The sequence below is a fragment of the Numida meleagris genome, chromosome 6 (genome assembly GCF_002078875.1).
Source record: "Numida meleagris isolate 19003 breed g44 Domestic line chromosome 6, NumMel1.0, whole genome shotgun sequence".
In the NCBI taxonomy this organism is placed as follows: Eukaryota; Metazoa; Chordata; class Aves; order Galliformes; family Numididae; genus Numida; species Numida meleagris.
This window is the reverse complement of record NC_034414.1, coordinates 39,617,374-39,644,753: the sequence shown is the minus strand read 5'-3', so window position 1 is coordinate 39,644,753 and position 27,380 is coordinate 39,617,374. Positions and strand designations below refer to the sequence as shown.

The window sequence follows — 27,380 nt, the reverse complement described above, 5'->3', positions numbered from 1 at the left end:
TAACCAATTGCACATCATACAAGCCATAGGCATCCCACGGGGCTCTCTCTCTGCTTGTCACATCATAAGAAGATGTCGCAGACCCTGTGCTAGAATGGGCCCCACTTGATCACACACTAACTTGGGGCTGAGGCACCTCGTGGTGAGAGTCTCTGGGACAGGCAGGTCCAGCAATTGCATTAAAGTCTCTTGAACATTATGCAACTTAAAAAAGAAAGAAAGAAAGAAACACATTTTTGGTTGTCTTAAAGCATGTGCTACTGTGTGACTCACCAAGGCCTTTCTGAATGTCACGTGCATCCCTTGGCATGGAGATTTCCCATCCCTGCTCTGTGGTCCTCCCAGGGCTGAGCTCAGCAGAAGAGCTTGATCTGGGAACAGCAGAAGGCTGAAGAGTTCAATCAGCTTCGAGCTTCCAGAGTTTACACTGGAAAAGTGTTTGGCACATTGACAACTCATCCGTCTCCCCAGGCATTCCTGGGAGAAAGGCAGCAGGTTTATGGCACAAAACTGGTTTTGCAGAGGATGCATACAGATTCCTATCTCAGCTGCGGTACCACAAACTGGGCAGTGTGCTGTGCTCTTCCTGGGGATGGTGTTTCGTACAGATATTAGGAAGTTTTACTTTGTGTATTTGAAAATCTGGAAGGAACTTCACAGCCTTTTCATTGAAGTTCAAAATTAACAAATTCACTGGCCTCGTACAACATCCCAGTTAGTGAAGTAATGGGTCTGAGGCTCTGGATGGCCATGTCATGGTCTTATCATAGAACCCTAAAACAGTATTATCAGACTCTGGCTCTAATCTGTGTGAAATGAAGACCATTCAATCCCCTGTATACCGACAGACAAGGTCTTAAGACTCAGACACTACAGGTGTGAAAGCCGTGGAAATGAGCAAAAGCATCTCTATGAGGCACAGAACATAGGAAGGAGCAACATCAGTGATGATTTAAATGAGCCAGCTCTGATCCCTGAGGAAGAGCCACAGCATCCAGCTGGACAAGCCCCGGCTGCTCTGCATCCCTCTGCGTTAGATGGAGTTTGCTGTCTGGATTGCCTTTGTGTTAACTCAGGGATAGCTGCTACTACCCATTTATTTAGTTGGTTGACTTACCAAGCCATCTGCGCACAGAACCTCACAGGCCCCGGGGAGATACATACTGCATTCTGCCTTTGGAGCTCAAAGCGCTGAGAAAGTTGCTTAACTTGGACTAGTTCTCTGGCAACCTCCCAAGGCACTTTTCCGGCTTTGAGGGCAGTTCTGCTGATCGTGCACTGATCAAAGCAAGCCCTCAGCCTCTCATGCAGGCTGTAAGCCCTTCTTTTTTGTCTGATTCAAAATGTCCCACAACACCAAAAAAGTGCCCCTTGTGACTTCCGTGCCAAAGACCATCCTGAGAATTTCCCTTACTTGGATCTGCAGGAGGAGGATTTCTGCTGCAGAAGCGGGGTCAGATAATAAAAGCTCAGAACAGCTATTACTGCACTATTAGTTCAGGCAAGTGGACTCTGTTTTCTTATCTTTCAAACATTTTGTTCAACATTGAGTAATTATCAATCATTGTCTGCTATCAATAACTGTCTACAAACCAGCCATACTCTGTAGTTTATTTTCCAGCATTTTCTTGAGAGGAAGAAAAGTGAGGAAAAGTATTTTCTGGGAGTAGCAGGAGGGCATGCAGCAGCATGACTGTCACAACAAATGGCTCCTGCCTGCCAATGTTAAAGAACTCTGTACTTTTACAGGATCTTCTATGTCATACGTGTTGGCTGCATTGCTGCAGCTGCCTAACCAACACCTGACTCGCAGCTGAGCATTCATGGCAGCCAGCTGAAGCACTGAAAAGCACCAGCGGCACAGGGACAGAAAACAGCATGCTCTCCCCAACACAATTTCAGAGCCATGCTCTCGAGTGAACATTGGGAAATTCTACCCTGTACTCTTCAAGGGCTCACAGCCTCCCAGGGGTGGAGCAGACCTACAAATCTGAGCCAGGTGCCATGTTCTGTCACAGAGGGTACATACACATCCAGTCACCATTGCAGCATGTGACTCCAAAATGAACTGTTTGGGTACCAAGGAAATGTGCATTTTGAGCACTAAGCTTGAGTACTCCTGCTGCTCATGGCCAAGCTCCCACTGTCTCACTTCAGAGCATTTTGCTTTGTTACGAAGCCCTGATTTACACTTTCTAAGCATTTCAGCCCACACTCTAGTTACTTTCCAGACTGCAATGAATGCAGATTTAAATTTATGGGTTCCTAAAAGTATAAATTAAGTCAACAGTTTTTCCCCAGCCTATCTGCACAGCCCTTCCTCCAGTGACCTGTCCCTTCAGACAACACAAATATTTCAGCTGCCCAGCAAGGCGTTTTTAACAGGCCAGAAGCAGAGCTGTGCCTCAGCATGCAGTGCTGTGGCATTGTGGGATGGTCTGTGCAGCTTGTGATTCTTCCAGCCTCAACTCCTGTGTCCCCCTGTCTCTGGGCTGTGGAAAACACTATCACCCAGCAATTTGCCCCCTTTCCTTCTTGCTGCATATCACCAGTGTGATCAGCCCTATCTCTGCATGGAGGAGGGGCTGGCTGACCAAATTTCTTTAATTAAAAGAAAAAGGATCAGGTTTATCCCAGATAAGCAGGCAGGATTAAAACAGACAGAAAGAATAGACAAGAGGCAGCTGTCAGCACTCCAGCCGATCCAACATGATTATTAATAATGATAAGTGGGAGAAGAGGGCTAATAGAGGGATAATGAAGTAGTCCTGAAAGTGACAGGAGATGGAGCCCGATAAGGGCACACAGCCCAGAGCTCCTCAGGCCCAATGAGACTGACCGCAGAGCATCCCACTGGGAGAGGGCACTTAGAGGAGAGGCTTCACTTTTCCAAGGGCATAATGGCAGCAGAGTGACAGCTTTCCTTGGGAGCAGTTGTCTCCCAAGGCAGGGAGTTGCCTGTAGGTTACACAAGACATGAAGCACAGGCAAAAGCCAGTGCAGCCTGTAAGCAACATGGTGCACACACCTGTACAGCCAGATGCAGGCCCTGGACATAGCTGACAGTCATGAGAGTGAAAACAAGGCTGAGAAAGTTACTTCCTGGGAGCCATCAGACATGTGACATCTGCAAACAGCAAAGTCAGTCTCTGTGCTCTCACTGAGGAGAGGATCAAACCATCTACTGAGATGTTCTGCAGAAGTAGGAAACAAAGATGGAGAATGAGGAGCTGGTGCTTCACAGCAAGCACAGAACAGGCAGCTGAAGAGGGAGGGCCTGGTCAGTGAGCAGTGTGTGAAGAATCAGGGCTGTTTGGGACAAATAGGATTTTTTTCAACTCAGACTGGTCTCTTTTCTATCCAGGCACCTCCTTTCCCTCTACGCTTACAGCATTTCTTCCTCTCAGAGACAGGAAGGCTCCGGCCCCAGGCTGTGCACCAGGGGCTGTGTCCAGCAGGCCTGGTGGGGAGCAAGGCCAAAGCGAGGAGCGGGAGCTGGGCCCCAGGCTGCTGCTACTCCGGGTCAGTGCAGCAGCTGCTGGAAGCATATGCCATGAATTAATTCTGCTGTCCCTGAGATGCTCTGGTGAGAGGAATGGCAGCACCTTTCCAACTGATTAACATAAAGCCCCCCTGCCAGTCATTTTGCCACACTTAACAAAACAGCCAGAGCCCCTCAAAGTTCCTCCTGACCAGCAGGCAGGCTCTTCAATGGAGAGCTGCTGGGCCTGGCTTTTCCTCAGCTTTTATTTTCTTCATGTTTTTCCAGAGCTGCAGTCTCTGCCCTGATAACTCCCTCGCTTCCCCAACAAGCTGTACTCTAGGAAGGCATCTCCTTTACGTCTATAAATATTGTTATCTATTATTATAAGCAAAATCAAAGATTCCTAAATACGTTAGGAGCTAGAATTCATTTTTATTTGTGCATTTCTTTTACTCTGATGAGGCTCACAGTTTGCCCTGAATAGACCACTGAGCCTGTAAGGGGCCCTCTGGGGCAGAGCTGTACACCCAGCCTGAGCCCCAGCAGAGCCTTCTGCAGATACCCAAAGCAACTCCCTGTGCAAACCCTGCTGCTGACAACACACACTGATGGGTCTGCAGCTCTCCCTCAGCTATGTAGGGCCAGAGCAGAACAAGGAGCAAGCAGGACACAAGATATCCACACTGAATTACTATCGTCACACAGAAGTCTGGGAGCAAAAACACTCGCTAGGTCTATGAGCACTGTATTTTAATTAGGAACTTGAGAGCACGCTATTACACATCACTTTACCCCTGTGTGACGTGAGTCTGTGGACACTGAGATGCCTCAAAGGATGGCTCTACAGCCTTCCTCACCATGAGTTAGCAAAGGTACCTACCTCTGTTTCTTTTCAGCAGGGACAGTAACAGGAGCAGATTCCCATGTGACATCACCAGGGCCTGACAGAGAGAGCGCATGGCCTCAGACACCTCCCAGCACCACAAAAAGGCAGGCAGTGGGAAGAGCTCACTGAGGAAGGGCAGGAGCCAGACAGCTTACCTCCCTTCCTCCAGCTAAGGAAGGAATGGGAAAGATGTGGAAACAAGTCTCACTTTATTAAGTTTATTGAAGGAAATTAAAGAGACAACTTGTTCACAGTGCATATAAACACCTGAGCAAGTATCTGACAGCATGGTTTAACAGGCAAGGTGAAAGCATAACCAGACACAAGGAACAGAAGATGAAACAAAAACAGAGCCTATAAATAAAGCAGATTTTGAACTACAAGGGCGGTTATCTACTGGGATAACTAACCAGGGAAAAGACAGGTGAAGCTCAGCCACATCTCTCTGAGCACTGCCATGGCCTGTATCACAGCAGGTCAGACTACACATCAAAGCACCTCATCTTTCCTTCTCTCCTGCCTCTTCATCAGTATCTGCTCTGCCCTCAGCCCTCCAACATACATACTGTTCCAAATTCATTCACCCTCCTCACTCCTCTTGCCCCTCCCACAAACCCCGTTGTGACTCCAAGTCCCCTCCTCCCCACACCCTGCCTCAAGTGGCATCCCCAGGTCCTCCATGCTCCTACCTGTCACCATCTCCAGGAAGATCTCTGGGCATCCAATATCCCTCTCACTTCTGTTTCAAGGTCTCCTTCCTCTTGGCTCCTGAAGGTCCAGTGTGGCCTCTGAGGGGCTGAGCACTAATGCCCAGACCAGAGATACCTCTCCTTTCTCCCTGCTAGGACAGCAGCCAGCCAGGAGCGTTCTGCATACCCAGGGAGATCACTGAAACTCTCAGAGGCAGGCAGTGCTCTGCCCTCCTGGACAGAGGCAGGACCACTGGCATGGCACGCAGCTGCAGGAGGAGCAATGGGCTGAGCACAGCCCCTACAGCCTACATCCTGCAGGCTGCAATTCTAAATACTGCCAGGCTCCCCTCTCTTAATGCTTCTATTGTCAGTAATGCCACCTCACTAAGTTCCTAAATAAACCTCAACACATGATATGTCACATGTCACAGACCAAACCTCAGGCTGGACAGCCAGAGAAGTTGCATTCATAGCTCAACCACTCTTGTGCCTCAAGCTTGGGCATCCTCAGATTTTGTGGTCACTGAAAACTAGCTGATGTGCACTGAATACTGTGATACCAGGCAAGGAGCTTAGAGGAACCTCAGCTCAAGCAGAATAGAGAGAGCTCACACTAAACTGACTACAGCTTGTATTTGAGAGAAGAGAGCCTCTGCTTTCTCTATGATCACACAGCCTTGTTGGGATTGTCTGATTTACTAAGCTACTTTAGTTTGCTGAATTTGTTTTCTCTTTCTTGGACTATAGGAAGAATCCTAAATACTCTTTGGCCAAGGGCCATAGACATCAGAGAAAAACAGACATTGGCCCAGCTGGGAAGTTTCTCTTCATACCAAAACAGGTTTCTCTGCTCAGAAAAAGACTTCAGGAGTACCCTCTATACACTAGCCCCAAAGCTTCTGTCTCACCTACTTTCCTTGTTACAGGGGAGGTTCCTTGATTTTACAAACATGGCATCTTGTTGAGACAGCTTCTTCTCTCTTGTTGGTAGACTTTTTTTGGCTATCAACTCTGATCAGAAATTTTGCAGAGTACTGAGCTCACAGTGAGTTGTTTCTCCTGTACTTCTGTCAGTACAAAAGTAAGAATGCAGTGCTCCATTAGACCTGTCAAACAAGCTAAGAAAAGCAGCATAACAAGCTTTCTGCTCAGCACCTGCACTGCCCCCCATAAGTATACAGCAAGGTTCACCAGTGGGACAAGGCTTTGAAGGACACTGGCTTAGAAGTAATACTATTGTTTTCTGCAAATAATGACCACAGCTCTATGGGGATAGGGCATTAACAGCTAACAGGATTTTTTTTAGGTGACAATGACAGCAGGTTACTTGCTTCCAAGGAAACACACCAGGGAGTTAGCTTGTTTCAGAGCAGCAGGCTTCATTTTTTCACGTGTGGAATGAGCAGCATTTTCTTTGCAAACTACCTACTGCCTGGAGCAAACTCCATTCAAGATGTGATCTCATCTGACTGCAGAAGCTAACCAGGGTTAGGCTTGGTCAGCTCTTGGCTGGGATACCTCCAGGAGAAGAAAAAAAGGTGCTGTAAGAAGCAGTAGAGGCAGTTTAGTACGTGATACTGCTTCCTCTGAGTCAATACAGAGGTAAGGACCCAGGGCAAATGTTAAACCAGCAAGGGATGGCAGGAGGCTGATGGACGAAATGTAAAACAGATATCCTGACAATCTGTGGCATATGTTGCGGGAAGATGATAATCTTGAAGTCCTAGGCAAACAAATTGTACCAACCTAAGCTTCTCTGATAGCCATCACTGAAAACCACACTCCATTCTTTGACTGTAAGACGGTCTCCCAGAGAGGCTACATTTTGGTTGAAGAAAGACTGACCATTGCAGTTATCTGTAAAGGTGCTGCAGTAAGGTGGCAGTGACTGTTCCTAAGTAAATAATTTATTGTGTTCGTAATTGTTAATCTCTTTTGAGCATGAAGAGTCTTATTACAAAATATCCAAAACTTCTCCTGAGCCAGTTTTCCTACAGAGCAAGCTCTATTTATTTCCATGTCTGAAATATATTCTCAAACACAAACGAGAATAGAAAATTAAAGTGCTAAACTATTTACAGGGAATGTGTATATGAGGAGATGTCTGGTGTATCAGTGCTCTAGGGTACACTGAGGTGGTCCTCTCTCTCAGATTGTCCCATGTCCCACTCAGTTACTAGTTCTGAGGATACCTCTGTGAAGAGATGGTCCCAATCCCAGCAGACATCATCCTATCAAGAGGAAAAAGACAAGCATGCTGAAAATTTAACTGATGATTCACAAAGTTCTCTGAATGATGCCCCTGCCAGGGAGGAAGGCATAGCTTTTGTTGACTAGGATAGGAAATGTAGAGAGAATGGAATGTGAATCCATGTTACAACTTAAAGATTTGGCAGAATTAATCATGTTCCCAAATTCAGTAAAGCCCACATTGTTAATCTTAGGTACTCCCAAGAAGGGCATAAGGAGACATAAAAATCTTCCACCCTTCTACTGAAGAACCTGTGATTCTGGGCTGTAGAAACCTCAGCTACTGCTTATACATTTGTTCTGAGGTTCTTCTGTCCTGCTTTAAATCAGCCCTCTGCCCTAACTCTAAATGCTTTCTTTGTTCCTCTGTAGCACTCCACAGAACCACCTGGAGCCCATGGTGGCTATCAAAAGACTATACAACGCAGCAGTTTCTGCAGGGTCTGTGACAGTACTAAGCCCTTCACTAGCTCTTACAAACTGAAGGAAGCCAGTCACAATGATGACACAATCTCACACACAGAATGACCTACAAACTTTTAAAATAATCTGCTGGGGAAATCAGACCTCCATCAGCTTGAAAACAAGCTCCTCTTCACAGGCTCCTCCTCAAGTCTCTTTCTTCCACCCCACCAACAAAAGCCTGCTTTCAAAGAACAGTCTGAGACATGAGAAGCTTTTAACTCACTGGTGTTTCCAGAAAAAACTCACCTCCCGTAGTTCATGTTCTGGAGCCAGGACTTTGGTGAGAAGCTTCAGGTCAACCTCTCCATCCTAAGAACACACACAATCACAGTCTTACAGACACAGAGAAGGCAGATACCATCATTTCACCAGAGAGGGTGTTGCTAGAGATACAGACATAACATTTTTCTCCATGTATATCCTACACCTTCTTTAGGACAGCAGCAGGTACCTCCTCATATGAACAACAGGCACTATACACACTATTTGCAGACACTTACAAGCCTGAAAGGTGCACTGCAGAGAGGAAAACACTTGCAGGCAGACTGGAAGGTGCTTGGATGACAGGGCAATGTATTCTATGCAGCTGAGTATCACTGTGGAGGACAATGGAAAACTGGAAGGAGAGGGACTCACACTGGTCACCCTACACCAACATCCACTTACCAGAGTCTGAAAGGCAGCATACTTCAAAAGATCTTTATCCAAGTCATGGTAGGTCAACACTCGGTTCACTTGCACACTGCAAACAGAAAGGGGCAAAATACACTCCTGATAAGTGTTGAAGCACATCAGATGAGATGAACAGTGGCTTAACAGTAGTGTGGGGACACCCACCTCAAGTATCCACATTGGATGATGAGGATATCGAGATGGTTGTCCAAGAACAGAAACACATCTCATTCAGCAAATTAAGAGGCACTGACAAATCTGAGTGCCCGGCTGAGCACATGTGTAAAAATAGGATACGGAGTAACCAGGGAGTCCCCCAGAGAAGCTGGCATGCCAGAGAGAAGATCCATAACCCAGATGCAAGGGCCAGAAAGAAAACAGGAAGGCAATGAACATTCAAACAGCCCCAGATACAGATACATCCAGCACATAAAAGCCAAAATGCCACTCCTATCTGGGAAGTAAAGCACTCTCTAAGAGTCCCACGATGCAAACTACAGAACAGTGAAGACTTTGTGACTTCCATATCTCAGCTGCATTTCAGCTATCAAATGCAATTTCTTAAAATGTAGGCTCCAAAGACGAGCAGGGGTAGGGGAGCAATATACTGTCCTGCCATACTTCCCTTTGCATGTTATGCAGTACTACAGAGAAGATTTGTATTAACTTATCTTCTATGTCTGCCCATTAAAATTATTAGTCTTCTACTGCAGAGTAATTATTGATACAGAAAGAACAGATTAGATTACATAGAAGAGAGAAAACAAAAAAAACAAACTCTGGTGAGAGACAAAATCATTTTCAATTTACTGCTATGAAGTGTCATTTATTTTTTATTAACAGCTATTTAGTTATGATACCTACTCCATACTTGCAAGAGAGGCATCTGTGGTCATCCAAACAATGGTCAACAGAAATCCTAGTCTGTGATCTTCGCAACAGACCCAACAGGAGAGAAGACTTAGAAGTATCAAGAAAATTAACTCCAAAACTTTCAATTTTCAAAACATATTGGTCTCCTATGAGCTAAAGCCAAGACTACTGTGATACACCTACAAATCGTATTGTGCTTTGCAAATTAACTAAGCCCTTGAGTGAAAAGGATATCCTGTGGAGGGCAAAGCAGTGTGCAATCAAAGTGTGTGTGATAATACATGTGTACTGGAGGCATCTGTCACACAGGCAACCTTAAATCAAGCAAAACCTAACTTTTCAGAGTTTGATTTTGCAGCATCAAAAGTGTTGCTCTAATGTAGTTTTTGTGTATACAGAGAGAAAATGCATTAATTGCTATCTCTATGTAATAGGAAACAAGTTCGCACTGTTCAGCCTGGAGCCCCACTGTCACAATGCACAGCATTGAATCCTGCTGAATGGTACTGCCACTAACATCCACAGGGCATGAGATAAGGTGGAGTTTAATTTCACCGCACGTTTCACACAGCTGATGTGAGTCTCAAGAGCACGCTTACCTGGGGGGAGCTGCCACTTGCATGGCCAGATCTTCCTCCTGGACTTCCTCTAAGTCAGGGATCACAGGAATATCTGCAATAAGAGAAAGCAGCATTTGAAGACAACCTTGAAGCTGAAAGAATCTGGCCACCATCTAAAGACTGGTAAGAATTAGCTTCCTATGAGATGTGTTGTTGATTTCTCAGCTCAGCTCAGCCACCTAGAATCTGTTAGAAATGAGATGTGGAGCATAAAATGGCAGGAGCCATATGAATGAATCTGCATGCTGAAGGAGCTGCTGGCTGGGTCTCAGACTGAGCAGAGGCTGTGACCTTCCAGATGGATGAAGGAGGAAGTGCTGGTGGTCCAGCTGACACAAAGACTAGGGAGGATGCCACCAAGCTGTAACATCATAAATCTTTTTGTGACTTCCAGAGTGAACCTGGAATAGTTGAGAGGTGTCACTAGATATTTCCAGCATGATGATAATGGTTACTCCACCTAAAAAGGATACTTCGAGAAAAAAAAATGGAGGAAAGCAGGAAAAACTGGGTGCACACTGCATCCTGATAAAAACCTGAGAGACGCTGTGCCCTCAGATGGTGGAGATGCCAGTGGTCAGCTCTGGGAAGAAGTCTCACACGCACGCGGTGGGGTCAGAGCTGGCCCCTCTAGTGCTGGATCAAGCAGGCTGCTCCTGCCTCTGCCAGCAGCACAGCAGGCAGCTGGGCCTGACTTTGCCCTGCTTTGCAGCCCAAGCTGAGATGAATATTCAGGAGCTGGAGAGACATACCCACCTGTGGCAGCCAAGGCTCCAGGCAGGGTCTTGCTGAAGAGCCCCTTGTCCAGCCGCCTGTCAGAGCTCCGCAGGCTCTCAGCTGCCCTCACTGCCCAGCATCCCCTCAGCATCCCCGGGGCTCACCGGCTGCTGGGGCAGGAGCAGCCCCGGCCCAGCTGTGGCAGGGCACAGGCCAGCACAGGCCTCAGTGCAGCGGTCGTTTGGCGCTGGCCACACAGTGGGATTTCTCACTAATTGGCTGCCTGGCGGAGGGCTGAGCAGGACAGCGGCTGCAGCGAGAGCCAGGCCAAGGCGAGCGGAGGTGACAGCTTGGACGATCTCAGCAGAGCTGTGCCTTTGAGCTCCCCAGCTGCCTGAGGAACAGGTGCCTGCAAAGCAGCTCTCTGACTACGGCAAACTTCTCAAAGACATTTAAAGGAAAACTGCAGCAACAGGCCCCCAGGATGTCCCTTAGATGGCAAGAAATGCCTCACCAGTGTGTTACTGTGCCTTTGGGACATATCTGTCCCCGTTCTGCACGTAGGGACAAGAGCCAGGAGAATCTGCTGCCCCCTTCTATGCAGGGGCTCCAAGCTCAGGGTAAAGCTCATAAAAAAATGCAATCACGGGGTAACAGCATTTCCATGGACAGAGACAGACCTGTGGAGGGAGCTGCTCAGTGACAACGTGTCATGGAAAAATCACGGAACTGGGCCGAACCTGCCTGTAAACCATTGACACAATGTGGGATAAAGTCCCTGTACATTAGTAACAAAGACCAAGGAGGGAACAGACTGTGGAGGCTGTGCAAGGGGAGGAATGAAGCACTGCACAGAGGTATCCTGCTAGGCTTTTGCTTCTGTTGATTTCCTTTTGCACTAGAGAAAACCGTAAACTTAGTGCTCTGAGCTGCACCTTCCTTTTGTGCAGGTTTCCAAAGAGTCCTAGATTTGCCAGTGCTGGTCTTATCTCATTGCCACTGAATTCCATGGAGAGATACCCAAACTCCTTGCAGAGTGCTGCCTCTGCTCTGTATTACCATAATGCAGGCCATCAAGTAGAAATTCCTTCCAAAAGAAATTAAAGGCCCAATATTTTATAGGCACTTTGAAAATACTTCAGACAGAAGAAGTGAAAATGCTCTGGGGGCTCCTGCCAGCCCCTCCAGCAAAGGGAACCGCATGAGTGTTCTCACTGCAAAGATTTTGTCCATTTCTAGGCACAGGTAATGCTCCTTAAGATTGACTGTCAGGAAACAGAACAAAAACACTGCAAACTGTTAAGAAAAAAAAATAGCTCCGCAGGCCAATTGCTATCAATGGCAAATCAAGCCTGAAATATTTGGGTCCTTATTTCACTCGTAACTTCTCCTACCCTCTGCCGATTTCCATGGTGCCACCTCTCCACAATCTATTCCCTCTCCTTACAGTTCACAAAGTGTCTTCTTTTTCACCTTAAGCACTGAGGAGCCAACCTTCCCCTTGCTCAGGCCCCTGCCCCCTATCTGCTCTTCTTAGGGCGTACATCTTTCTCTTTCCAGCAAGCTCTGGCAACACAGCTAAATCATGGCACTATGTCAGCTGTAGAGAACAGAACCACATAGGCTGCAGTGCTGCAAGAATACAGGCATATGCTTTACTTTTAATATTGCCATTAGCCACAATGAGACTAGTTAGATATAACCATAATAGATACAGAAATATTCACAGGACCATGTTCTCCCAGTCCCATAGAGCAGCGTTCATACAGAAACAGTTTTAGCCATTCCCAACAAGACTACCTTACAAACTCCCACTGCTATCTACGCAGCCTCCTGTAAATTGTCTCCCCCAGACAAAACTCCTGAATTCCCATTTCACACAGCAGATAAAACTGCCTGAGTGAACACTCCTAAAAGCAGCACCCAACTCCCCCTGAGAGAGTTTTAGCTAAAGGGAGAGGAGAAGAGGTGTACACACATGCTAGGTAGCGCAACAGAAGGTGGAGGAGATAACATAAAACTCAGTGCATACAGTGACATTAAAGAGGAATGGATCAGGTTTCCCTTTATTGCTCAAAATGACTGGGAACAAAGTAAATCAAAGCCTTTCTCATGGATTTTTCAGCCCATAAACAAGATACTAGTTTCAGAAACTGCTCGTGATAGAGACATAAAATACTGAGTGAGCATCAAATGCTGGATTACCACTGCAGATTCACCTCCATCCCCCATATGATAGCGAGCAAGAGCAAACTATCAAAGAATGAAAACAAAATGACTGCATTCACACAGACGCTAGGGTAAGAGACACCAGTGTAAGTGTTGGCTAACAGGTAAGTTGTAATACACTGCATCAAACTGAATGTCTCATCTCAGAACATCTAAGTCCAGACTATAAGTAAGAGCAGTATTTTTATTACAATAGCTAGACTGAGAGAGGTCTTACACTAAAAGAGTTCCATAGCTAAGTTATGGCAAGACACTACTAGCATGAGGCAGAAGCGTGTGAACAGTAGAAGGAAAAAATGGAATGGGAAGGCTACATCTGGGTAGCCAAACGACAAACAAGGAATAGCAGTTTTTAAAGTCACACATAAAGCAGGGCTCTGTGCTCATTACAAAGCACATGCAGTGACCATGACCTCTTCTGCCCCTTAGCAAAGAGGTTACTGATGACAGCCATAGAAATCCACAAGCAGGAGATGGAGGCACACCAACTACCTACTGCCCAGCTGCACCTGCAAGTTACTGAGTTGCACTTCCCCTCCCAGAAGCTTATTTTTGGTTTAGTAGCAACACCTGCAGGCTGGCCTCCTCTCTTCACAGTGAGATCTGGTCCTAGCTTCACAGAACTCAATGCTTTGTTAGAGACAGACAGAATTTGTTCAAGGTCAGGCAATAAATCAGAGCTGTACCTAGAAACCACGTCCCAGGTCCGGCCTACAGTTATTCAGTAGGGTGGCTGCCACTTCTCACTGGGCTGCTTTAAGTCATCTGAGCCTCACACCCAAAATCCTGACACCCAAAAGAACATCTCCTTCTTGCTTCATCTGATTCACTTCCACCAGCTGGGCGTGTGTTTCCAAAGCCAGTTCAGAATGGGCACTCTTGCAGTGGAGATGGAGCTGTCCTCTCTCCCCATCCATTGCCATATCTGGAGAACAAAAAGGGCAGTGGCTGCTGGAGCAGGCAGTCCCCTGCCACTAAGCAGGCATAAGAATGAAACTAACTTTAGCTTAAGTTGCTTGCTCATAAAATGTAAAAATGAGATAATTACAGTATCTCTGCTGCTGCAAAACTTTGTTTTACTGAATGCTGTTACCTTCTGCATCACGTTTGGGGAATTTTAAACAGGCAAATGGAAGAAGGTCTGATTGAAGATGAAGTTAAGTGAAAGAAATTGGTCTCATTTAGCACATGACAGGATTCATCTGTGTTCTCAAGTCCACTGAGGTAGCATCATGGGCGTTTCATATTCATGAGCTGCTGCGACACTGTGTCCCCTCATTTACAAAGCACCGTGTTCAGCAAATTCTGTCCCTGTAGACGCTCTGTGCATTTCATGGTCTTGTCAGAAAGACATCAAACACTTCAGTAACCAAATACCAGAAAATGGCTTTAATTAGCGCATCTCAATGCAATAAATAATTTTTCTCTCTAAGTGGAAAAATGGAGAATTAAAAAAAGAAAAGAAAAAAGTGGAACGCAACAGGCAAAAAAAAAAATCTTCAAAAAACCATAAGGAATAAGGGACACATACAGCCTCTGCTGAACACACAAACAAGCTTGAAGGCTTTTGGAAGCTTTCTCAGGAGAGCAGCAGGCAAATGGAGAGGATTAAGAATACTTCTTTGGATGTTGAGACATTAATTTCATAGGGATACCTTTCCCTGATTGAAATTGCCCTAGCAAGAGGCTGATGCTGAGCAGTATACCTTTCAGCCAGCAGGGAGATGAAAACAGGAGGGCGAAAAGCAGGTGGTACTACAGCTGCTGGGGCAGTCTTAAAAGCTGAGACAAGCAGAAGATAACCTGAGGTTCACATGTCCCAAAGCATCCTTTTGAGAAGAGAATCGTAACGGCACGACCTAGGCAGCTGAAGGGAAAAGTCACTCTTCTGTGTGAGAGGATTCATAGGACCGAGACGGTCACACAGCAGATTCAGCAATGACCCTCCAGCCTTGCTTTACAGATGCATCAGACAAAATCATTTTTTCTTCAGCCACCAAGCTCTGATGATACTGCTAGCTAGGTGGAGGACTAACTGGAAGGTCGGGTGGTTCACTGAGACACCCTACTTCCTTGGATAGCATCATTCTTTTAACAGATGGCTCAGTGTGGTGTGACTTCTTCCTCACCCAATGGTTTGCTGGACAAGCATCAGCCATATTTGCTATCTTCCAAGGCTGCTCTTGCCACAAAGCCTCAGCTTTGATCCCTGGGAAGCATGAGGGGAGATAAGATGCTGCAATGCAGCCAGGGCACCAAAGAGCTGTGTCAGATGAGTCGCTGAGCTCTGTGCAGGGCTTCAACAGGTGGCCATCTATGGTTTGTACTGTGCAAGACCAGACACTAAAGGCTTTAAAGACAAGGAATCAAGTCTTAACATATAGGTTCTTCACCAGCAGCAGACAGGAGAGTCTGGAGGCCAAGCTCAGGACCTGGAGTCCAACATATTCCTGAGATTATCAGCATCTACAGTGGCCAGACACCACCTAGCCTTTACCCACAGCCCCTGACAGAGCATCGCATCTGCCCTCCTTTCTGCTAACAACTGTTTTTTCTTAACAGAGGTTGCTCTTTGATCCTTTGCAGTATTCCCCTGCTGAAACATACTCAGGAGGTGGCAGGGCAGCAGATGAGAAGGCATGAGGTTCTCTGGGAGGGTTCGGTGAACTCAGAAACACAAACCTCTCCTCAATATCACTGGAGATGAGTGATTTTGTGCTAGAGTGTTAGTGTGGCAGAGAAAGAAGCTTCTCAAATGCTCCTGTGGATGTATGTTTGGGAGCAGGCGTATCTGATTCTATTTCATCCTCTTCATGTTACTCTGGAAAAACAAGACAAACTACATTTCTTTTATGCTAAATCCTCAGGTTTTTTATTTTTTATATATATATTTATTAAAAAATGCCTCTTTGATCGGCAGCACCCATGACATTTCCACATCCAGCAACTCCTCAGAAGCCTCCCTCCCTCCACACAAGGCCACCGCTGCTGACAGCCAGCCGGGTTTGATCAGAGCCGCTCAGAATCGGATTTTCATAAGACAGATGAGGAATCTTACTGCTGCTCTCTCTCATATCAGATGAGAAACTGAGGGGGAGGGGGGATGGGTCCTGAGGGAACGACACTACAATCAAGGGCTACGTGGTTCTCTCTCTGTCCCTCCACTGCTGCAATTTTCAAAGGAGCTTGCCTCAGGCAGTTTTAAATGATGGTGTCTCAATTCTGTAATCATCTTTCAAGAGCTTTTTCTTAAAGGGTATTTTAGGTAAACCTAGTCCGTCAACTACACTTATGGACTCAGCAATCACAGGACCAACATGACTGCATATCCACCATACTTCAGAATTCAGTGATGGAAGATGCTTACCCAGTCCTTTATTGTCGGCCCCAAACAAGCTGTACTCACTCCCTTGCAATTAAACTGCCCACTGCCCTGTGACAAGTGGTTAGCCACTCCCAACAGGACTTCAGCTATATCCTCTGGGACATACTCTCTCTCCTTCCCATTCACCATGGCTGCCAAAACAGGCTTCCTCAAACACCAGAAGCTCCAGATCACAATGTTAGCAGTCATTGTAGGAGTTCAAGCTGGCCTGGACCAGCAGCAGAGGGAAAACCATGAGGTTGGTCTGAGTTTGCCCTTCACTGACTTTGTGCAGAGACTCAGGGCAGCGTAGTAGGGAGCAGCAAGTGGAGGACAGCAGTGCATTGACAGAGCCACACACAAAGTCATAGCACAGAATCCAAGAAACACAGCAGTCACTGTCACTCTGCCTTAGGCCCCTCTCTTCAGTCCCTCACACAACCTCCCAGCCACCATGTTTTCCACGTTGTATCCATTGCAGCTGATGCTCAGGGCTTTTAGCCTATACAGCTCTGCTCAAACCACTCCACTGCTGGCTCTGAAGCCTCTGAAGAACCCACTGTCCATCTCCATGGCAGTTCTTGCAGATACATAGAATCATAGAATCCTTAGAGTTGGAAGGGACCTTTAAAGGTCATCTAGACTAACTCCCCTGCAATGAACAGGGACATGTACAGCTAGATCAGGTTGCCCAGGGCCTGATCCAGCCTCACCTTGAAAGTCACCAGGGACAGAGCATCCACCACATCTCTGGGCAACTTGTTCCAGTGCCTAACCACTGTCACTTTGAAAGACTTTTTCCTTATATCTAACCTAATCTACTCTCTTTAAGCTTGAAGCCATTTCCCCTTGTTCTATCACCACAGATCCTGCTAAAGAGTCCGTCCCCTTCTTTCCCATAGCTCCCCTTTAGATACTGAAAGGCTGCTCTCAGGTCTCCCTGAAGCCTTCTCTTCTCCAGGCTGAACAGCCCCAGCTTTTTCAGCCTGTCCTCACAGAAGTGTTCCATCTCTTGGGTCATTTTTGTGGCCCTTTTCTGGACATGCTCCAACAGGTCTATGTTTTTCCTGTACTGATGACTCCACATGTAGACACAGTACTCCAGGTGAGGCCTCACCATCACCTCTCTCGCCCTGCTGGCTGTTTCTTTTGATGCAGCTGGTTGGCTTTCTGGGCTGCAAGGGCACCTTGCTGGCTCATGTCCAGATTCCCACCCACCAGCTCTCACCCTTCTGGCTCGTGCTTGGCCAATAGGGCTTTCTGTGTCACACGCTCCTTGCAGTCACAGCCCCTGGAAACCACCAGCACTTGGTGTGTTCTGTCAGAACAGTAGCTCACCAGGAAGCAACTGGCAAACTTCATAAGGAATGATGCTGGCAGCAACAACCCACACTGTGCTCTTATTCTCAGCTCTGTTTGGAGCAATTTCAGCATTGGTGCATATTTGCATGCAGCTCATAAGGTGTCTGGTATTTTATGGCCACATCCTGTGATACCCTGTGAGGGCCACCTTCCACCTGACAGACAGACATCACTCCCAGGAAGATGCAGGGACCATGGCACACGCCCACTTTCTCCATTTCTTGTTAATTTTTTTTTTCCAAGCAAGTAAGATTAACAGTTGATGGAGCAGTAATACATTTTCTACTGCTCCTGTTGCACACAGAGCCTGGACTGCCGTCCTGTTCAAATGCAAAGGAACTGCTGCCACATGCCAGAAGGGTAAGAAGTCCTTCTAAAGACTTGACATTGTATAGAGAGGTCTCATTGTCAGCTCTGCTTCCTTGAGGAGGCTTCCCAGCAGGCAGGAAGGGATTTTGCCTTGAGGGCACAGATCCAGTGGCTGTCTCTTGGCAGCTTTCCTCACCTGCAGGTCATGTTGGGGTTGTCAGTGTAGCATAGGCAGGCTTTCATTTCAATCAGCTCTCTCATTCACCCACACTATCTGCTTTAAAATAACAAGCCGTTGTTCCCACAGACAGATTATCACATGTATCACAGCCCAATCCTCCATGAAATGCCCTGTTCTAGGAGCTATGCAAGAGTAAGAGAGAAAGGGGCAAAAGATTTGTGAAGATGGGAAAACAGAGGAAGGAGAGCAGGGAGACAGATGACAATCTCAGCTAAGAAACCCCTACTACAGGGCTAAGAGGAAAAGCCCAAGGGCAATGCAGTGAGGAGACAGGCATTCGGGGTGTGCAGCCTAGAACAGTGCAGAACAGGTGGACAAGAATGGAACAAAGAGGAAACTTTTAGACAACAAAGTAGTTTGCTGACAAAAAAGCGTAGATGCATGTCAGAAAGAGACACACAAGCTGAGTAAAGCCACACTCAAGCAAAGCAGAAGCAGAGACTCTATAATCCTGCTGGAGAAAGGAGCAAAGGGAGGGGAAAGTCCTTTGACATGAACTCAGTTGTCCTGTCCTCCTCCCACTTCATGACAAAGAATAGACTGCACCAGGGAGAAACTGCTCTTGGCTGCTACAGAAAGCACTTGTTAAATTCTGATCGTCTCCCATCTCGTGCAGTTTCCCTGCTGTACAGCACTCAGTCTCTGCTGCCCGTTTTCCCTGTTGACATGGACAGAAAATTGAGCAATTACCCTTAAACTCCCCTCTCCCAGATTGCCCAGACTGCTACATACATGGCATTAAGCCCCCAATTGCCCCTGGCTGAAAGTGACTCAACTAGGCCTGTCCACTAGGAATTACACATTTTTTTGAGGCTTGTGAAGGTTTATTATTCCTCAAGATGTGATGCATTAAATCCTGTTAAAGCAAGTTTTCCATGGTACAGAGGAGCTCGGCTGCAGTTGGACAAACAACAACCTAACAAAGGAACGTTATCCACTGGCTGTGACTATGTTCTAACATGTACCAGTGACTGTTCAGGAAGAAGGGCACCGAGCTCAGAGCTCAGAGGAGGTGCTGTAGGAAACCCCAACATCCATCAGATAGACGTACCAGAACTCTTGCTGGATAGACACTGTACTTTTTCATATCAGTCTTTCCAGCCTGGAGTTTTAAAGGAGCAGATGGTGCTTTCAGTGAAACACCTTTCTTTGATTCCTATAACTTAGAACTGGCTCCTTTTTAAAATGGCTCTTCTGTCCTGGACTAGCCTCAATGAAGAAGAAATACAGGTTAAAGAAAATGAATTCTAAGCAAAGCCTGAGCCAAGGTACTTCACTGCCAATATTTCAGTAGTTTATCTTGTGAAGTGAGGATGACTTGCACCTTCTGGGTTTCCCTGCGCAACTGTAAGGAGTGGCTGAAACTACATATGGTTCCATGTATGATGTCCCTGTCTGGTCCATCCCCTTACAACATCCCACGTTACTTCAGCATTCCCACACAGCCTTCTCACACTCTGAGAACCAGCTGTCCTTCTCTCCCAGACTCCCACATCCTTCACATGCTGAACCACGGACTCTCCAGGGCTTGTGACTTTTTAGTGCTTCCTCCAATGGACTCTGAGTCTCTGGGCTTTCACGCCATACAAATGATTACAGCCGAGCACACTTCAGACACACAAGCTATCTTTTTAAGGGCATGTAGTTTTGTCTTTCATTCTTTTAATAAAAAGGTTGGATGGCGGACAAGCAATGTTAATGGAATGGTACAGCTAAGCTTTCTAATAGGGTAAAGGAAGGTAATACAAATATAGTGGTTGACAGCAATCAGTAGGCAACTGTGCCTGTTCATATTAAGTTGTACAAGCTAACACATTATGCAGCAAAAAATAACCATGACCCATCCTTAGGGATCCATACACCAATGTCTTGATTTAAGTGTGGTTAGAATCCAGGCTTTACTGCTACAGTTAAGGACACAAGCCCTTCACTGTGTGAAGGGGAAGCCAAGATGACTCAATTCAAGGCACAACCACAGCATGCCTTCTGCACCAGGCAGCTCTTATGTACCTCTCTACTTAGTTACAAAAGCATTTTTAATCAGGTTCTGAGTTTGTTTATATGTCACCTGTCCTCATTGTAATTCCTGAGTCCACACAGAGAACTGCTTTCCCAGAATTAGTCTGTTTAATCTCCCTGTAGAAACAGGAGCACTAGCATGCAATGCATTGATCATTCAGAGATTTTCCATATCAGAATTAGATCTACAAAGCAGTGTAACTGATTTTTCTAGAAACCGCCTGGGTGGGAACAACCAGTAATGTTAGCAGGATCCTTCTTCTAACACATGCATACAGTCCAAAATTGAATTCTGACTAGCAAACAAGCCAAAACCAACTATTAGTCACAGATGAGGTGCAAATAAATAAGTGAATAAGTATGAAGACTTACCACGTCTTCATACCATGTTCTGTATCAATTCTACTCTGTATTTATAACCCAACGTGTGGGAGCACTAGAAGTCACATGCTGCAAACATGTGGCAAGCGTTTTTACGCCTGGTTAGCAAATAAAGTTATTATACTCTGAATACAAGACCACAAGACAAGAAGGACAAGAAGTTCAACAAGAAGGACAGCACATATGCAAACAAATAGCTATTCAGAACAGACTATCAGCCACAGTGATATATGCTGAAATTTGAGAAGCCCAAAAAACATCCCAGGGGGAAAATTAAATCTATTCTGAAGATGCCAATGCTATCAAGGTGCCACTTCTGGCAGTCATATGCTGCTGTGCTTAATCTGTCTAGAAGACCCAAATAAGTCTTCTAATTAGTCTCATTAAACATATTGATGTCTCATCCTTTGTGACTTCCAGTAATTCTCCTAATGCTTGGCAATATTTTACAGATGCAACTTTTTATACACTGTGTAAAATTCTTAGCCCTTGTAAATTGAGGTAGCTCCTAGAGACCTCAATGAATTTCTGTGTCCACAGCCCTCTAGTGTTTGCCTAAGACTTCCTACTGTGGATTTTTCCTGAGCTTCCTCTAGCCTCAATCAGTCCTATAAAAGTAGGTGATATAAGCCATATGGAAAACAAGTAGTGGTAAGTTAGGAGTCCAGTACATTTCACAGCAGCCTGTGAAGGGATGGGATGGGATGGGATGGGATGGGATAACCCACCAGCGTAAGTTCAGCTTATGATCTAAGATCTTGCATTAGTGCAAGTGTTTTTTTTAAATAACGAGTTCTCTAATAGATGCCCCAGGAGAACTGTGCAAGCACTTGTCCTGATAGGCACAACATAGCGGTTTTATCACAAAACACAAGAGGAGCTTTAAGAAGAGCCTGCTATCACCTAAACTAGGGGACAGCAGTGATTTCTATCCCCGCTTTTACCTTTTTATTGGTCTTGTAGATTTCTTCTTCCTCGGTACACTATTATCCCTATGGAGGTAATCACAGAGAAGTGTCCCTACAACACTCTCTTTCTCCCTCAAGGCACTTTATTGTTCTGTGTCGATGAAGAGACAGACTTAGACTATAGGTTCATTTCATCATCCTTCTCTCCATATTCTTTGCTCGCTCTCCCCCATTCAGCAGGTGAGAGACTTAAACAGCAGCCACATTTATTTCTCTCCTCAAGGTGGTTCATTCTCTAGCTGTTTCTTACCAGATAGAAGCCTCTGCTCCCTTTACTGGGTAAACCCCAGACATGTATGAAGGCAATTCTGGCAATCAAGCAGGTGATAACATACCTCCTCCCTCACTTGATACTTCCTGGCTCTGCTGCCTGAGACGATGGCTGCAACAAAACACAAGGAGAAAAGAATTTCAGATGAAGGCCCAGAAAAGCATCTTCTTGCATCTCCTTCTTCCCCACAAGTCTACAACGCCTCATTCCTGTGACAAACACTTAAGTTATTACACATGGCTTAGACAGCAGAGCCTGGCATGAATCTGCTGGAAAAGCAGATGCTTTAGACACTTCTTTCTGTCACACAGGAATGACACAGCTACCATCAACTCCATATCCAGGGAACTACAGAGCGACCAGTCCTGACCCATGCTAGGACACACTGCAAGAATTCATGCCAGGCTCTGCATCTGTCCCAAATTCCAGATCTTGGTGTACAGGAGCTTAGAGTTGCATCCCCTTTCTCCATGAAATCAGATGTAGGAGTTGTGAAAGAAGTCTTAGCAACAATGGGAACTTACTCTTCTACTTCTTCTGCATGCTTTTTTCCTGACCTGCAAGACAAGGAAAGGCTTGTGCTTAGAAAAGGCTAGAAAGATTTATTAAAAAACATCTCTATCCATATCACTTTTAATGTATAAACAGTTCTTGCAACCAAGTCTAATATCACACATCACACCTGTAAAGAGTTCTGAGTGACGGCTAAACCAATGTATCAAAAAGTCCTTGAGCACGTCAGGTTAAAGCTGAATCACCTGAGTCCCAAAAAATAACCAGGTCCAGATACAGCGAGAGATGGAGTCGCTATTTTTTGGGGGTTTCTCACATACTTTTTCATACTCTCTGCCATCAGCTGTGGGTAAAGCTTGCCTTACCTGAGTGCAGAGGTTGGCACATTAAGGAACAATGAAGGAAGTATAATTTGTCTGCCTCCCCCTGAGAGATCAACAGGTTCTTCTCGCCCTTGGTTATGCTTAAAGATCATGTGGTCACCTTTGAGGGTTAGGAGCCCCACTTGAGCAGGCCAAGTTCAGGTCAGACATGCTGTCGCTGCAGTAAATCAGGGTTGATCCGGCTGAGTTAACAGAAGTTCATAATAATAATGTGGGGGGGAGGCACTGGCAAATGGCAGCTCCCTTGCTCTCCACCCCAGCAAGCCCAGAAGTAATTCAGTTCCGATTAGGGATGCTTGTTCAATATTCAAAATGTAAAACATGGAGGTTGCTGAACCAGCACTTTGAAAAGTTAATTAAATGCCAGGTTTCTTTTTAGCAGATACTTCATCACTCACTGATTGCTTTGGCCATTTTGCAGAGTGAAGTTTCATCTCTATGCATTAGGAATAAATATTCTCCCCTTTCTCAAGTCAGAGCACTATCAAAAGAGCACATGGGGTTCTACACTATCACATGCACTGTCCCAGGACACACCAAGATGTGAGAGAAGCCGCTGCATCACCTTGCACCGTGCTTTTCAAAACACTTCCATGAAACATGGCAGATTTCTTATCAGTTCTCTCTGAACAGGCCATGGGCCTCATCGAGTCCTCCTGTGAATAGTCTGCTCTTCTAAGAGCAAGGAGCAGGACACAGACAATGCCTAGCTATGAGAAGAAGAAAGATCCTTGTCTCCACTGCTCTCCTTGGAGCTTGCAGTCTGTGAGAGGCTAAAGGTTAGATCCAATAAATGGTACGAGTCCAGTAATATCCATTGCTTTGGTCAGAACTACAGACACGTAAGTGACACCTGCACCTGAGCTTTCAGCAGAAGTACCACAGAGCTGGTGAATTTAGGAGAGTTCTTTCAGTGAGGAGTAATTGTCCAGTTCGGTCCTTTTCCCCAGTGATAGTGCAAAACGTACTTTGTGACCCCCTGATACTACAGAGAGAGAAAGTAATGGCTCAGAGCCCACTGCCAGCTCACAACAGAGTTTGGAATCTGAACGGAGATGAAAAGATGATACAAGATTTATCCCATTTTCTCTCTCTCCCTTCTGCCTTCACAGAACTGCTTCCCACAGCCTGTCTTCAGACCCCTGGCACTCACAGTGGGATCACTTCCTGGAGGTTCTATCTAACCTCTCCTTAACATGATCCCATTGTGCTTGGTAATTGTCCAGCCCCAAATAACCCCTTTTTTTCCCTCAGCACTCACACTTTCATATTCTTGCTCACTGCCTGTCTCCAGGCAGGAGCGAAACATGTTTATGCTTCCCAGGAGAGGGTCACACCTCACTATCCCTGTAAGCAATTTCTGTTTCTTTTTCCTGAGCTCCCTGTCCTGATAGATACGCATGTGGTCCACTGGGAATGCAGTCATATTTAGTCCTAGAGGCAGAGACTATTCTGCTCATTCTCAAACTTAAAGCTTTCCAGACTTTTCCGGGTGATGCTATAAATGGACTCACTGAAGACAATAAGCAAATATACATCATAAGAGTTCACTTCACTGATCTAGATGACTCCAAATCTGGACAGCTTTGTTGGGGGCAATGCTGTTGCTTAGGTTTAATTACTGCAAGAGCAATGCTCTTGCTTAGGTTTAATTTTCTGTCCGCACTTAACACTTCCATAATTTGTACAGTATACACAGATTTCTACACATTTCCAGAAGGTAGTTTCTGCACTCCCAAAACTATCTGCAAGCTTGCCAGATAACTTTACTTTGTTTTGAAATAACTGCACTGCACTGAAAAAAAAAACAGTAATGTGGAGAATAAATTAATAAACCAGGAAGGGACAGCAGTACTGTTCACTGTAACGCCAGAGTCTGGGTGTTAGAACACCTGCTGTCAAACAGGACAGTTCTCTCCAGGGCTAGCTAAAGCTCCCCTGTCAGTCCCGGCCCCCACACTTCAGGGCACAGAGGTGGCAGTGGTGGACACCAGCCTCTTATGTCGACAGTACTCTCATTTATACAGAGCATTTAAATGCCAGTGGAAGCAGAGCAGGAGACAGAAATGACTGCTGTTCTGTTTAGGTGAGACATCTGCTTTCAGTCACCTGCACGACAGAGGTTTGTTAATATATGACTTGGAATAGCATCATTTGATGAAACTGGCATTTCAAATCAGCTCATGGGTAGAGAACTATCTGGGATATATGGTATGAAACTTCTGTAAGGAATTTCACGTCTTACAGTCTCTGTGACCTTGATGACCAAGTTATTAGGTAAAGAAGATAACAACCAGTTTACTAATACCTTTTTTCTTTTTTTTTAGTGGAGTCCTAAACCCAAAGCCTTCCTTTTATTTTGTTTGATGACACGTTACTTTTTAATTCCTTGTTTCAGGCTGGGAAAAAAAAATCACAAAATATTTTGTTTGTTCTCCTGGCTAACTTTTTGGTTTTTTAGCCCAACTGCATCATCTAAATCTACCTAACAAAGTGACCCAAAGAGGAAGGACAAGCTTTGGCCCGTGTCCTAAAGTTAAAAATCATCAAGACAGTAATTGAAGAAAGTTGCTAATAGATCCTTGAAATGTGCTCTGCCTCCAACTCTGCGCATTTCATAAGGTTGGCTAAGGGCTAAGCTATACACTGTGCCCGCAGGACCAGCTACCTGCTTGTCCCTTTGGTCTTTGGGTGCTACTGGAAGCTACTGGCAGCCCTGCAGGCATTCTTTGTGAAGTTACCATGCTGCTTAAAGTGGAGTGGAGTGCCCATTCCTGAGGACTGGCTCAGCTTTATCAATGCCAATTGCAATGGGCAGCACTTCATCCTTTAAGAATATCGTGCCTGGGTACACAGCATCTTCCTCACCCCCAAGGGCACAGCTTTCTAGTAATGAGTGAAAACTGACATAGAAGACGATAGACTGTAAAGTCAAGCCAGTACAGATAGATTTCCAGCCCTTTTCTTGTGTTCTCAGCAACAAGTGCAGTGCCCTCATTTCCTGTTTGCTCTAACAGGAGACAAAGACAAGGAGGGTAGCAACAAGCATCCATAAAATGAGCGATTGTGCGTGAACTATCGAATGGAATGGTTCAGATGGAAGGTACGGTCAAAGATCATCATGTCTAACTGCCTGACAATCCAAGGCTAACCAAAAGTTAAAGCAGATTATTAAGAGCATTATCCAAATGTCTCTTGAACACTGACAGACATCAATTACCTCTTTAAGAATGCTCTTCCAGCATTTGACCACCTTCATGGTAAATAATTTTTTCCTAACATCTATGCTGAACAACCCCTGGTGCGTCCTTGTGCTGTATAGATACATACACTTAAGTAAGGGAGAAGAAAATAACACAGTCCTGGGAGCAATGCTCAGAAATGCATTGTGCTGTATTGTACACCAGCCGTCACCAGATCTTGTGAGAACAATACTTCTATTTCTTGCATTCTTTCTGATGGGGCAGAAGACCCCTGGCAGACCCCAGTGCATCCTACCACACAACTTCTGTGACGCAGTACCTATTTCTCTCCAAGCTGTGTGCTGGGGGAGAGGATATAAATCTGATCTCGCTCCGGAGCGCTGCTCAGTCCTGGCCAGCCACAATTCTGCCTCGTTGATGAGAGGGGAACCTCCCCAGCACCCCGCCGCACAGCCCGGCTGGCAGGGAGCTGCCTACAGTCGTGCCGAGAGGTGAAAGGCAGCTCTAATGTAGACATCATCTCCGTTAAACTGTTTCTTTCTCATTTAATGGACTACCACGGAGATCTAAATGGAGATAAAGTAGCAGGGCTCAGAGAACAGCCAGGCTGCTATCTTTATGCAGCACGACAGTGTGCAGTGGTTAATTAGACACCGTTAACCTATTTTAGCAGCGCACATAACTGGGATGAATAGGGGGAAACGTCCTTGAAATCTCTCTGTGCTCGCAGCTCACGCCCGGAGCCCGCTCCGGGGCGGGGAGGACCCGCCGCACCCGCCGTGGGGCTGCCGAGCTCCGGCGGGATGGCGGGGGACGACCGGAGGCCTCCGCCGGGCTACAGCCGCCCTCTGCCGGGCCTCGGAGGCGCGGCGGCCCCGCGGGACGAGCTGCGCGTGGCGGGTGTGAGGGGACTGGCTGCCGGGGGGGCTGCAGGGCCCGAGAGGCTGCGGGTTGCGAGGTGCTTCGCAGGGCCTGGCACCACAGAGAGAGTCTCATCTACCTACCTGTTCTTGGCACGTCTAAACCACTTCTCTTTATGATTAAAAAAACCAGACACCACACACTCTTGCTCAAGTATTTTGCCCGTGCCCATCACCGCGGTGAGTGGGTGGTGAGCCACGAGCAGCAGCTTGTTCAGCAGCCTGAGGCACAACTCGTCACACATCCACAGTGACGGACAAGTGCGAGAGCTCCCAGTTCCCCGTGTGTGGGTCTCGGTCAGTGCTTGTTCACTAAGGCACACTCACCAAAGCTTCACAGAGCAGAACCGCAGCGCTGCTGGAAGGCACTACCAAACCCATCCTGTCAGCTAGCCCATTTCACCTTCCCTGGGCTTCTGAGCAGTTGTTCAGGTTTTTACCCCCTCTCCCAGGACTGCAGCAGCCTGGAAAAAGCTCCTTACACTGAGCTAAACTTTGCCATCCAAACGGCATCCTCACCAGAGTCAGGACTGCAGCAAGTCTTTATTTCTGTCACAG

The 27,380-nt window shown here is 46.2% G+C and overlaps 2 protein-coding genes across 9 annotated transcripts in view; both read right to left on the bottom strand.

The window, feature by feature from the left end:
- GPATCH2L (G-patch domain containing 2 like) overlaps window positions 1-5,196 on the bottom strand; it is a 78,094-nt gene extending 72,898 nt beyond the window's left edge. For 4 of the 7 annotated variants that reach the window (XM_021402906.1, XM_021402916.1, XM_021402909.1 and 1 more), the window contains exons 1-3: window positions 5,060-5,196; window positions 4,365-4,425; window positions 274-427 (exon numbers count right to left, since the gene is read on the bottom strand). In XM_021402906.1, the coding sequence (XP_021258581.1) occupies window positions 274-427; window positions 4,365-4,425; window positions 5,060-5,069 (225 nt within the window). In that variant the 5' untranslated portion in view covers window positions 5,070-5,196. Of the gene's footprint in view, window positions 1-273; window positions 428-4,364; window positions 4,426-5,059 lie in introns of those variants that run through there. The other 3 variants (XM_021402907.1, XM_021402915.1, XM_021402913.1) reach the window with 3 other exon arrangements.
- Window positions 4,573-27,380, bottom strand: part of IFT43 (intraflagellar transport 43) — a 46,047-nt gene continuing 23,239 nt past the window's right edge. For both annotated transcript variants that reach the window (XM_021402921.1, XM_021402922.1), the window contains 6 exons: window positions 22,328-22,360; window positions 21,868-21,914; window positions 9,922-9,994; window positions 8,444-8,519; window positions 8,024-8,086; window positions 4,573-7,293 (listed from right to left, as the gene is read on the bottom strand). In XM_021402921.1, coding sequence (XP_021258596.1) covers window positions 7,183-7,293; window positions 8,024-8,086; window positions 8,444-8,519; window positions 9,922-9,994; window positions 21,868-21,914; window positions 22,328-22,360 — 403 coding nt within the window. In that variant the 3' untranslated portion in view covers window positions 4,573-7,182. The remainder of the gene's footprint in view (window positions 7,294-8,023; window positions 8,087-8,443; window positions 8,520-9,921; window positions 9,995-21,867; window positions 21,915-22,327; window positions 22,361-27,380) is intronic.